This window comes from Maniola hyperantus, chromosome 25 (genome assembly GCF_902806685.2).
Source record: "Maniola hyperantus chromosome 25, iAphHyp1.2, whole genome shotgun sequence".
Lineage (NCBI taxonomy): Eukaryota > Metazoa > Arthropoda > Insecta > Lepidoptera > Nymphalidae > Maniola > Maniola hyperantus.
The window spans coordinates 3,000,678-3,014,477 of record NC_048560.1 but is presented as its reverse complement, the minus strand read 5'-3'; the positions used below and the strand labels follow the sequence as shown (position 1 = coordinate 3,014,477).

Sequence of the window (13,800 nt, the reverse complement as noted above, 5' to 3'; positions counted from 1 at the left end):
ATACCAACACGTGGCTGGCACGAGCCGTGCCACATACCTACGCTTTACGCTTCACCGTGCCGTGTTGCACACGCCACACGGTGAAGCATGAACTGCTTCATATAAAACGTTCGTGATATTTTGAATCCGTGCCTCGTCCGTACCTCGTCCGCGCCTCGTACGTGGCACGGACATAAATCATCCCAAAAGATAAATAGTAGGTATAGATCGGTACTGGTTCTTACCTACTCTGAATTTGAAGATGTTCTCGAACATTGTTATCATACATGTAACCTTGATTTTTTTATCTCACGATAGGTAATTTCGGTCTTATAATAATACAGTTGTGGCCACGGAATTCTAAATAAGATAATAGAAATGTTATCTGCTGTGTGTGTGTGTGTGTGTTTGTTTGTTCCCGGGGCAGTGTGTTGCCGATTTTGAGCAATGAGCATGATTTTTTAAATGAATTCTAGCCCCATAAACTAGGTACCGATATACAAAATCACATCATTTTTAGGGTTCCGTACCTCAAAAGGAAAAACGGAACCCTTATAGGATCACTTTGTTGTCTGTCTGTCTGTCTGTCAAGAAACCTACAGGGTACTTCCCGTTTGGGGAAAAATCTGAAAACCGTGATCTAGGGTTAGATCACACAAAAAAAATCTGGTCATGAACTAATAATTAGTATTTTCAACTTTCGAAGTGAGTGGCTATATCAAGTGGGGTATCATATGAAAGGTCTTCACCTGAACATTCTAAAACATATTTTTATTTATTTTTATACATCATAGTTTTTGAATTATCGTGCAAAATGTCGAAAAAATACCACTGTAGTAGGTACGGAACCCGCATTGCCCGAGCTGTAGCGAGTCAAAACCGTAGCTTCTCAATATATTTACAATAATATAATTTTTGGTTGACATAACATTCTCCGTTACAAATAATCAGTGATTTCCACGACAGACAAACTAGGAACCGTAATAAACTTGCAACTCCTACGCTACGCCTCGCGAAAGTGGGAAAGTCATTTGTGGGAATGAGTGTAATATTCTATAATAAAATCCCACAAACAATTTTAGACTTGCCTTTACACAAGTTTAAAAAATCTATTAAAAGTATGCTCTTAAAAAAAGCATAACAGTCGAAGACTATGTTAAGCTTGGATTTGACTCGCTCCAGCAATGCACGGGGCTGCAATTGCTTGTACAGTATGGTATAATAATATTATAAATTGATCACTTGAAAAGAGCAACCGCCGAGTTTCTTGCTGGTTCTTCTCGGTAGGAACGGCGCTCCGAACCAGTGGTAAACTAAACTAGTTAACGATTCAAAAGCACTTGTAATAAGTTTGCTTGAATAAAAATATATTCTATTCTATTAAGTAATTCTAATTGATTATGATGCTAATTTCGATCGTGATAACACTAAGGTCGTGAATTCAATGATTAGCTCTATATACGCTTAATGCCAATTATTAATTAGCTAAGTAAACGCGTAACGGAGAAGCCATTTTGAAGTTTTATGCCAACGATATTTAACACGGATGTTGTAAAATGAATTTTACGAATAAAGTTGTTATAATCACCGGAACAGGATCAGGGATAGGTAAAGCGAATGCTATACAATTCGCTAAAGTGTCTGCTACACTTTCTTTAGTAGATATAAATGCAGATAACCTTCATAAAGTGGCAGAGGAATGTCGAAACTTAAGCGAAGCGAAAGTGTTAGAAGTGGTAGCAGATGTATCCAAAGATGTAGATGTAAAACAAGCAGTTGACAATACTATCAAGGAATTTGGACAGATTGACGTTCTCGTTAATTGTGCGGGAATTTTCGGAGATAAAGGAATTCTTGATTCAGATTTGTTGAGTGTTTTAGATAAAGTTATGAGTGTGAATCTTAGATCTACAGTTGCCATGGTACATTATGCTGCACCAGCGTTGATAGAAAGTAAAGGATGTGTTATTAATACTGCCAGTGCGTTGGCTAGAATGGTTTGTAAAGGAGCAATACCGTACAACCTTTCGAAAGCTGCTGTCCTCCATTTCACAAAACACGTTGCTATGGACTTAGCAGATAAAGGAGTCAGAGTCAATTGTATTTCTCCAGGACCCGTTGAGACGAATATTCTATTAAATTCAGGAAAAACTCAACAGGAAAATGATGCAGCGTTCGCTGTATATGCCAAGTCTGTTCCACTACAACATAACATAGATGTAATTGAGATAGCAGAGATGGCAGTTTATTTAGCAAGCGATAAAGCTAAGAGTATTACTGGTTCCGATTTCGTGATCGATTCTGGATTAGCATTATCCGGTTTACCGAGTGGGAACAGGCTACTTTAATACCAATAAAAATATCTTTTATATAAGTAAGCGTTTTATTTACTTAGTCTGAGCATAGACCAGGAAACTTAACTAAGTATGATTTTAAAAATACCAATTCATCCCATTTGGGGTAGGCTAGGTAGGCTTTAATTTTTTTTTCCAATCTGACTCCCGATTGTGTAAGAAAAACGTATTCATCATTATTGTCGTCATCGTCATCAAATTCTGCCCTTTGATTGGCTGTGAAAAAATGTAAACAGCGAATCAACCAATCAAAGGGCAGAATTTCTTCGTGGCTGTAAACTGGCGTGTAATGCTAAGGATACTTTAAAGTGTGCGGTGCGGGGAAACGCGAGACGGGGTAACTGCATTCTTGAAGTGGTTGGGGTATGTCTGCTTTTACAATAACGCACGCTGATTTCAAAATTTCAAACCATCTGCGTGTTGTGTTACGACACTCATACTTCTATAGTATTTCTAGAGATTTCTGTGGTCATTAATATCTATGATTGTAATTGATTATAATTGTATTTAGATAACGCTGAGTGATGGTCGTGAACTCGATGATTAAGTCAAGTATTAATTACGTAAGCGCGTAGCAGGGAATGCATTTCGAAGTTTAACGCCAACCATATTTAACGCGGACGTAGTAACTAAAATGAGTTTTATAAATAAAGTTGTTATAATCACCGGAGCGGGGTCAGGGATAGGTAAAGCGAATGCTATACAATTCGCTAAACTGTCTGCTACACTTTCCTTAGTAGATATAAATGCAGATAACCTTCATAAAGTGGCAGAGGAATGTCGAAACTTAAGCGAAGTGAAAGTGTTAGAAGTGGTAGCAGATTTATCCAAAGATGTAGATGTAAAACAAGCAGTTGACAATACTATCAAGGAATTTGGACAGATTGACGTTCTCGTTAATTGTGCGGGAATTTTCGGAGATAAAGGAATTCTTGATTCAGATTTGTTGAGTGTTTTAGATAAAGTTATGAGTGTAAATCTTAGATCTACAATTGCCATGATACATTATGCTGCACCAGCGTTGATTGAAAGTAAAGGATGTGTTATTAATACAGCTAGTGTAATGGCTAGAATGGTTTGTAAAGGAGCAATACCATATAACCTATCAAAAGCTGCTGTCATCTATTTCACAAAGCACGTTGCTATGGACTTAGCAGATAAAGGAGTTAGAGTCAATTCTATTTCTCCAGGACCCGTTGAGACGAATATTCTATTAAATTCAGGAAAAAGTCAAGAGGAAAATGATGGAGTGTTCGCTTTATATGCCAAGTCTGTTCCACTGCAACATAATATAGATGCAAATGAGATTGCAGAGATGGCAGTTTATTTAGCAAGCGATAAGGCTAAGAGTATTACTGGTTCCGATTTCTTGATAGATTCTGGATTAGCACTATCCGGTTTACCGAGCGGCAAAATGCTCCTTTAATGGCAATAAAAATGCCTTTTATATGAGCGTTTTATTAATCAGTTAAGTCTAAACATACACAGTGTAAGTTTTGCCCGACCAGAAAAATAATTGCGGAAATCCTGTGAAACTAATTTATACATGATCATTATAATTAGTGACCATAAACCATACACTAGTGGCGCCCCCACAGGAAGTTTTTTATATTTCTGGTCAGGCTTTACTTACCTACCATACTTAGGAACTTCAATCCTTACTTAAACACTAACCTATCAATGTGTACTATTCAGTGGTGCCTATGATATTATAGTGTTGCAAGCATGATACATAAAGATTTTCTTAATTATTACTACCTAGTTACGAAAAGCTTAGTCTGATTTTTATTACCTAGGCTTTACTTCACGTTTTCCATTTTTCTATTTGGCTCTATAACTTCTATTAGACTAGAGGTGTCAGTATTAAAATAGGAATCTTTTGAGGCTCGCAACTTTAAAATCAATATTTTTTCAATGTTTTATATATCAATAAACCTAGATAACGACATGATAAATCGATATAATACTCACTTACAATATCAAATAATGTGGTAATTACCCTCCTACGTTTGTATGAAGAAAGCACCGTCCTGAGCCCTCTTAATACGTTTGCTTTTACAATAACGTGCATTGACCTGCATGGCAACACTCATACTTCTATAGTTTTTCCTATTCAAATTTCTGTGGTTTTTAATATCGATGATTGTAATCGACTGATTCTATTGTGATAACACTGATAGTGATGGTCATGAACAGAATGACTAGGTACTATGGTACTTATGTGCCAAATATAAATTACGTAAACACGTAGAGGGGAAACCAGTTTGAAGTTTAGCGGCAACGATATTTAACGCGGACATACTAAAATGAGTTTTTTAAATAAAGTTGTTATAATTACTGGAGCGGGATCAGGCATAGGTAAAGCGAATGCTCTACAATTCGCTAAGCTATCTGCTACACTTTCCTTAGTAGATATAAATGGAGATAACCTTCATAAAGTGGCAGAGGAATGTCGTAAATTAAGCAAAGCGAAAGTGTTAGAAGTGGTTGCAGATTTATCCAAAGATGTAGATGTAAAACGAGCAGTTGACAATACTATCAAGGAATTTTCAAAAATTAACGTTCTCGTTAATGTTGCGGGGATTTTCGGAGATAGAGGAATTCTTGATTCAGATTTGTTGAGTGTTTTAGATAAAGTTATGAGTGTAAATCTTAGATCTACAATTGCCATGGTACATTATGCTGCACCAGCGTTGATTGAAAGTAAAGGATGTGTTGTTAATACAGCCAGTGTGATGGCTAAAGTTGTTTGTAAAGGATCAATACCATACAACCTATCGAAAGCTGCTATCGCCTATTTCACAAAGCACGTTGCTATGGACTTAGCAGATAAAGGAGTCAGAGTCAATTCCATTTCTCCAGGACCCGTTGAGACGAATATTGCATTACATGCAGGAATAAGCCAAGAGCAAAATGATGCAGTGTTCGCTTCATATGCTAAGTTTGTTCCACTACAACATAATATAGACGCAAGTGAGGTTGCTGAGATGGCAGTATATTTAGCAAGCGATAAGGCTAGAAGTATAACTGGTTCCGATTTCGTGCTAGATTCTGGATTAGCATTGTCTGGTATGGGGAGCGCGCAAATGCTACTTTAATGCCAACAAAGAGAATCTAATCAATACGTTTTTAATGCCAATAAAAATATTTACTTTTTACACAAGCGTTTTATTGACGTAGATATATGTTTTACCGTGTACCATAGACACTCAGTCCTAATGAAAATTAATCTATTAATGTGTAGGTAGTTATATGACACAAAGAATTTTAGAATTAAGTATGGCCAGCGTGGTAGACTATGGCCAAAACCCTTCTCACTCTGAGAGGAGACCCGTGCTCTGTAGTGAGCAGGCAATGGGTTGATCATGATGATGATGATGAATGTAATAAGTTGGTAAGATGTACCAATTATATTAGTTAGGTACTTTATACCTACTTAGGTACCTATTTATAAATTAACATCTCATTAGATAGATAAAATAAACAATTTTCAATATAAAAACATCGCATGGCAAGGTCACATCACATCATCGTGACGCAACTGACCATTCAGTTGAATCAAAGAAGAACTAGCGAACCTCGGGGCCACACAGGGCCACAGTTATGACTGGTCATGACTAAAGATTCCATTTCCCAAAGTCCTTGCTCTGTGACGGGGCCACGCGAGGCGTTCTCCGATTAGGTAATGTGTTGAGCGTTTTAGCAGGAAGCAGACGGCCGATGTGATAACATAATTAGCATGTTAAACCATCGATGTGGTGAACTAATAGGTTAGCCTTAGCGACAGGTTGAGATGGCAATCGGGGTATGAGGATACCCCGATTGCCATCTCAACCCTGTCGTTATATAATAACTATAATTATAATAACGACAGGTTGGGATATAATAGTAAAACCACAGCGTTAAACGAAACGTGGTAATGAATCGCTGTAAGAAGTGGCAGTAGGCGCTCCCTAACGCCATCTACCGCCGATAGGAACATTCCGCAAGTGCCGCAACGCATTATCGCCAAACCAATCGATTGTTTGCTAGAAGTGTAAACGTTGTCTAATAGATGGCGCCGTGATCACTTACATTATACCTAGGTACCTTTGCACCGATCTGAACTATATTATTATGTTGCTCGTATTGATATCAGGGTGGCGCTGCATAGTACCAGAGACAACACTCAAGAATAAAATCACTTAGGAACTCTGATTTTTCGTATAATATAATCTAAATATATAAAATGAAAAACTGATTGACTGAATGACTGAGCTCAAGGTACTTTACGGATCGAGCTAAAATTTGGCATGCAGATAATAATGACGTCACGTCTACGTCATAATGACGTAGACTTCCGCTAAGAAAGGATTTTTGAAAATTCAACATAATATAGGTACCAAATTTAAAGCGATCACGCACTCATCCGATCTGAATCCGTGAAAATGCGGATATAATATAGTAATCTACATTCTACACACATACAATGTCATAAGCTACCATACAAAACAAAACCGGCCAAGTGCGAGTCAGGCTCGCGCAATGAGGGTTCCGTACTACAGTCGTATTTTTTCGACATTTTGCAGGATAATTCAAAAACTATGATACATAAAAATAAAGAAAAATCTGTTTTAGAATGCACAGGTAAAGACCTTTCATACCATGATACCCCACTTGATATAGTTATCTTACTTAGAAAATTGAAAATACTAATTATTAGTTTATGACCACAATTTAATTTTTTTTGTGTGATGCAACCCTAAAAACATGGTTTTCAGATTTTTCCCCAAATGTCAGCTATAAGATCTACTACCTGCTAAATTTCATGATTCTAGGTCAACAGAAAGTACCCTGTAGGTTTCTTGACAGACAGACAGACGTAGGTACTTCCCGTTGACCTAAAGGTTTTTTTGACAGAAACGACAGACGGACAGAACGACAAAAACTGATCCTATCAGAGTTCCTTTTTCCAATTAAGGTACGGAACTCTAAAAATAATATGGAGTTCAGAAAACATGCGAGTTTCACAAATTATTTCTTTAATCAATTAAAAGATTTTACTTCCACATTAATTCGTCAATCATCCAGCAACAATCCCAAAAGACTATATCCAGAATCGATAACAAAGTCGGCTCCAGTTATACTCTGCGCTTTATCACTTGCCAGATAACCAGCCAAATCTGCGATCTCGTCCACCTTCAGAACATGCTCAAGCGGCGCTGACTTGCTATTCATCAGTTTAAGATCTTCTTGACTCAAACTGTTAGTCGCAATATTAGTTTTAACATATCCAGGGGAGATAGAATTGACTCTTACTCCTTTCTCAGCCAATTCTAAAGCAGCATTCTTAGTAAACTGCACCACAGCTGCTTTAGAAGTAGTGTACGGAATTATTTTCTTATCAACCAACTTAGCGCATACACTTGCTATGTTTATTATACATCCTTTAGTTTTAACCAAAGCTGGCGCAGAGTAATGTGACATTATAACATATGCTCTAAAATTAATAGCCATTACATTATCGAAATCATTTATGAATTTACCATCTAGTATTCCGGATACACTAATAATTCCAGCACAATTGACCACTACGTCAATTTTTTCAAGTTCGTCAATAGTTTTATCGACTGCTTGTTTTACGCTTTCATCTTTCGTCATATCGAGGACAATTTTGATCGCTTTAGTTTTGCTCAATTTCTCACACTTTTTAATTGCTTTTTCTAGATTTTCAGCGTTAATGTCCAGTAAAGATAATTTAGCAGATAATTTGGCGAAATGCACTGCTATTGCTTCGCCGATGCCAGAGCCGGCGCCCGTTATAACCACGACTTTATTTTCGAAAGACATTTTACTGAATGATAGGAAAATTTTAATTTTCCGACTGATTTGACCAGAATTATTATTATTAATTACACGTTTTTAGAGTTCCGTAGCCAAATGACAAAAAACGGAACCCTTATGGATTCATCGTGTCTGTCTGTCTGTCTGTCCGTCCGTATGTCACAGCCACTTTTTTCCGATACTATAAGAACTATACTGTTGAAACTTGGTAAGTAGATTGTGTTCTGTGAACCGCATTAAGATTTTCACACAAAAATAGAAAAAAAAAAACAACAAGTTTGGGGGTTCCCCCATACTTACAATTAAAACTCAATTTTTTTTTCATCAAACCCATACGTGTGGGGTATCTATGAACACATCTCCTCTCCGCTCCGCTTAGGTGGATACCGGGCCTTACTTGCTGCTACGGAACCCGTCATGGGCGAGTCCGACTCTCACTTGGCCGGTTTTTTACATTAATAGCCTTAGATAAAAGGGACAATTAATTATGTATGCAAGACCTTGTCCCTGTTCGCGTATTACATCGCAACTCGTTTCGAATGACTGACTGAACTACGAGTAGTTAATGAGGAAGTTTCGGGGCGAACGTTCCATAAAATTTTCAAAGATGGCGCTGTTTACTGCACCCACTAAAAACGAAAAATAATTTCCGAGCGAAGGTATACGCTATAATAATTTGTACGTAAAACATCCTGCAAAACAACAACGTCAATAAAACATACGGACAGCCAGGCAGCTCTTTCAACTCTGTCCTCTGAGGTTGTCAACTCAAGACTGGTTGAAAACTGCAGAGACACCCTGGCCCAATACCGGGTGGTTCTACGCTAGGTACCAGAGCATGCTGGAATAGTTGGCAACGAAAATGCTGACATTCTGGCTAAATCATATACTTAGATATAGGTATTATTTTTCGTTTTTAGTGGGTGCAGTACACAGCGCCATCTATGAAAATTTTATGGAACGGTCGCCCTGAAACTTCCTCATTAACTAATTCAACGAACTGAATGTCGTCAGAAAAATATGAGTACCTATCACATCCCAAACTGCATTGACATGCTAAAGTAAAAACCTGTAAAGTGCGCGTTGGACTCGCACACGAAGGATTCCGTATCCACATAATCGTACAAGGTATTTACCTAACTTTTCATCATCATCATCATGATCAACCCATCACCGGCTCACTACCGAGCACGGGTCTCCTCGCATAGTGGGAAGGGTTTTGGCCATAGTCTACCACGCTGGCCATGTGCGGATTGGTAGACTTCACACACCTTTGAGAACATTATGGAGTACTCTCAGGCATGCAGGTTTCCTCACGATGTTTTCACCGTTAAAGCAAGTGATATTTAATTATTAAAAACGCACATAGCTCCGAAAAGTTAGAGGCCCGGGATCGAACCCCCGACCTCCGATCACCGACGTTCTACCGACTAGGCTATCACAGCTTTTTTTACCTAACCTTTAGTACTATTATATCTTCTGTGCTTTTATATAGATGCAGTGGACTGTGCCATCTATAGGTAAGTACCTATGTTATTTAGTAAATTGATTTTTCTGTGGACACATTTAAATTTTTTTTGTGATGTAACCACAAATTCACGGTTTTCGGTTTTTTTTTTACGTGTAGTTGAAATGGCAATCGGGCAGGGAACGCCACGCACACCCGCACAGCCTCCGCGCTAACTAGGTGCGGGCGAGCGCGGGTGACGTGTGGCGTGTGCGGGGCAGCCTCTCGCCTCATACCCCGATTGCCATCTCAATCTGTTGCGGACTATATCTACCTGCCAAATATTATGATTCTAGGTCAACGGGAAGTACCCTATAGGGTTTCTTGACAGACACGATGGACAGACGCACAGACAGATAGACAACAAAGTGATCCTTGCGACTTCGGTGGCCCCTCTAGTTTCTCTGAAATTGCTTTAGATGGCATAACCCTACCTGTTTGTTCCAATTTCCGGTACCTCGGTTCGCTCTTCCAAAACGACTAATATTGACCGAGACGTGAACAATAGAATAAATGCGGGATGGATGAAATGTCGACAGGTCTCAGGTGTTATATGTGACCCGCAAATGTCCCTTATCCTGGTATCCAATTTACTAATAATTCAGCTAAGTGCTTAGGGGTATCGTCAATGCACCCTGGTACGTCAGGAATGTAGACATTCATCGCGATCTCCAAATGGGCTTCGTGGACACAGCTATTAGCAAACACGCTAAATCCCACGAACGCAGGCTCCATGAACATGTTAACGTCGAGGCTATCCAGCTCCTCGACAACACAGACCTAATACGTAGACTTAAGAGGACTAAGCCTTTTGAGCTAGTGTAGTTATAGTGAAAGTGTAGTGCTAGTGCAAATCAAAGATCACACGAACAAAGTGAAAGCATAGTGCTAGTGCAATTTAAAGAACACAAGAACAAAGTGTCTTCCAATAAGGTATCTTAACTATAAACTAAGCTAAGTCAATAGACAGATTCTTAGGTATAAGTACGTTTATAAGTTTAGGTTAATATAATATTGCTTATTAGCCTCTCTCATAGGCTAGATTGTAATGGTAGTAAAGTACTAGTGTCTGTGCTTTACGACAAAAAAAAAAAATGTCCCTTAAACTTGAGGGGAAAATTTGTAAAACAGTCGTTAGACCTGTCTCATTGTATGGTTCAGAATGTTGGGCGGTAAAAGGGACGGATGAAAGGCGAGTAGGTACATGCGACTGAAATGCGAATGTTGAGATGGATGTGTGGTATGACAAGGATGAATAAGATAAGGAATGAATATATAAGGGGAAGTTTGAAAGTGGTAGAAAAGATAAGGGGTAATAGGCTGGCATGGTATGGACATATGCGGAGGGAAGAAAGCCATGTCACTAGTAGAATGTTAAGTATGCATGTGGAAGGAAAAAAGAGGAGAGAGCGACCAAAGAAAAGGTGGATGGATTGCGTGAAAGAGGATATGCGTGAAAAAGCAGTGGACAGTACGTTGACGAATGATAGAAGTGAGTGGAAGAAGGAGACATGTTGTGCCGACCCCACGTAGTGTGGGATAAGGTGAGAAAGAAGCAGACTGCGTTGGTACGACATGCAAGTTTTACAAAATATTTCTTTTATAAACTTAAACTATATTTAGATATTCTCTAACAACGATCCTAAAAGAGTATACCCAGAATCAATAACAAAGTCGGCTCCAGTTATACTCTGCGCTTTATCACTTGCCAGATAACCAGCCAAATCTGCGATCTCGTCCACCTTCAGAACATGCTCAAGCGGCGCTGGCTTCCTTTTTAACAGTTTAAAATTATCCATTTCACACTTGCTGTTGATAAAAATTTTCGTCTCAACAAATCCAGGGGAAATAGAGTTAACTCTTACTCCTTTCTCAGCTAATTCCAGAGCAGAATTCTTGGTAAAATGTGCAACAGCTGCTTTAGAAGTAGTGTATGGAATACATTTCTTATCAACCAACTTAGCGCATACACTCGCTATGTTTATTATACATCCTTTAGTTTTAATCAATGCTGGCGCAGCGTAATGTGACATTATAACATATGCTCTTAAATTAATAGCTATAACTTTATCGAAATCCTCTATGAATTTATCATTTAGTAATTCACACTGACCGACAATTCCAGCACAATTGACCACTACGTCGATTTTTCCAAGTTCTTTAATAGTTTTATCGACAGCTTGTTTTACGTTTTCATCTTTCGTCATATCGAGGACAATTTTGATCGCTTTAGTTTTGCTCAATTTCTCACACTTTCCAATTGCATTTTCTAGATTTTCAGCGTTGATGTCCAGTAAAGATAATTTAGCAGATAAGTTGGCGAAATGAACCGCTATTGCTTCGCCGATGCCAGAGCCGGCGCCCGTTATAAGTACGACTTTATTTTCGAACGACATTTTACCGAGTGATACAACAACTTATGATTTCTTAATGATTCGCAAATATACAAAGTACACTAAACCGTAAATAGACGTTATCTTAATGGTCAGATAAAACGGTCGGCATGCTGATCGCATATTACAGCCACACCGCACGCGAGGTTCGTAAGTTGCAACGCATTTTCAGGCAGTGTCTTTGTTTGTCGGTTTGTCCTTCCATCACGTCGCAACGGTGCAACGGATTGACGTGATTTTTTGCATGGGTATAGATAAAGACCTTGAAAGTGACATAGGCTACTTTTTATCCCGGAAAATCAAAGAGTTCCCACGGGATCGACGAAGTCACGGGCATCAGCTAGTAGGTATTAAAAGTGAATAATGATTAGATCTCCGAGTCCATTTTTTTAATTTATAGACTAGCACTTCGTTGCAGCCCAATGGTCTAAAAAACCAATCATGGCTTTAATCATAACCTTGTAATGGCTAAACAATTATGAACACCTTACACAATTCGAAATTGTCGTTTGACAGCTGAAATCGTACGCTTAAGCCATGAAATGATTACCATTTTCATGGCCCTTTTTTACACAATCGCACCTCAGGCTGCTGGCAATTGATGATGCAGCCTAAGATGGAGCACGCTTGCCTACAAGATTTTTTTTAGTGTTCGAGGTTATTGAAGCCGGTTTATATTTTGTTTGTAAATGTTTTACTCTTAAAAATGCGTTGCATTCAGCGTGTGAGACAAATAGCGGTGCGTACGAATGTATATAGCACATGAGTAGATGTGGTCTGTAATGTGCGAACATCATTTGTATATCTTTTTAAACAGATATCCGCGACTCCGTCTGTTTGACTTTGAGTAGGTACCTACCTACCTATAAAATATTTTCCTCAATCCAAATTAACCATAGATTATAGTATGTATAATACCCACACCTACCTAAATAATAATATGGTATTAACATGGTATGTATAAGTCTCGCAAATTGATAATGAAAATCAAAGAAAGGGAAAGCAAAGAGTTCCTACGGGATTGTTAAAAACCTAAATCCACGCAAACAGAGTCGCGGGCATCAGCTAACTAATACCTATACAATAAGAGCAATAACCTTTTTGATTTCCCCGCGATTCTGCAAGGAATGCGAGGAGAAATGGCGCCCCGACACGATCACAAAGCGTGTCAGAGATAAGGCTGTAATTTAATTCAATAACGCATCTGATCAGCGACTGGGGATGCAAATTAGCTTTAATGTCTCTCCTCCCCCCCATTAATAGGGCTGCCACTTTCCTATGGCCCTCCACATTATTTAATATTAGCTTAAAAAAAAGTCTAAGCCGATTAAATTTAAGATCGACTGAAAATTTGGATTTTTTTTTCCATTTAGTTTTTATTGTGCTTATAATAATCTTCCAAATATATAAAAGGAAAAGATGACTCACTGACTGACTGACCGACTGACCCACTAACTGCCTGATCTATCAACGCACAGCTCAAACTTCTGGATGGATCGGGCTAAAATTTAGCATGCAGATTAGAGGTTATTATGACGTAGCCATCCGCTAAGAAAGGATAATTGAAAATTCAACCCTTAAGGGAGTAAAATAGTAGTTTAAAGTATGTGTAGTGTAAGAGCATTAACTACCTAAGGGTACCTTTTGATTTTCCCGCGAATTTGTAAGGAATGCGAGGCTAAATGGCGCCGGACACGATCACAAAGCGTGTCAGAGATAAGACTGTAATTTAATTCAATAACGC

The 13,800-nt window shown here is 38.5% G+C and overlaps 3 protein-coding genes across 3 annotated transcripts; 1 reads left to right on the top strand and 2 right to left on the bottom strand.

Moving 5' to 3' along the window:
* The first annotated feature begins 2,791 nt into the window (after nucleotides 1-2,791).
* On the top strand, nucleotides 2,792-4,274 carry LOC117993796 (uncharacterized). The gene has a single exon (XM_034981659.2). The coding sequence runs from the start codon at nucleotides 2,968-2,970 to the stop codon at nucleotides 3,757-3,759; it is 792 nt and encodes a 263-aa protein (XP_034837550.1). The 5' UTR covers nucleotides 2,792-2,967; the 3' UTR covers nucleotides 3,760-4,274.
* A 3,087-nt stretch (nucleotides 4,275-7,361) lies between these two features.
* LOC138404075 (meso-2,3-butanediol dehydrogenase-like) lies at nucleotides 7,362-9,047 on the bottom strand. Its single transcript, XM_069507261.1, has one exon. It carries the CDS (start codon nucleotides 8,160-8,162, stop codon nucleotides 7,392-7,394), a length of 771 nt encoding a protein of 256 aa, XP_069363362.1. The 5' UTR covers nucleotides 8,163-9,047; the 3' UTR covers nucleotides 7,362-7,391.
* A 14-nt stretch (nucleotides 9,048-9,061) lies between these two features.
* On the bottom strand, nucleotides 9,062-12,083 carry LOC117993967 (cyclohexanol dehydrogenase-like). Its single transcript, XM_034981844.2, has one exon. It carries the CDS (start codon nucleotides 12,057-12,059, stop codon nucleotides 11,283-11,285), a length of 777 nt encoding a protein of 258 aa, XP_034837735.2. The 5' UTR covers nucleotides 12,060-12,083; the 3' UTR covers nucleotides 9,062-11,282.
* Nucleotides 12,084-13,800: the final 1,717 nt, after the last annotated feature.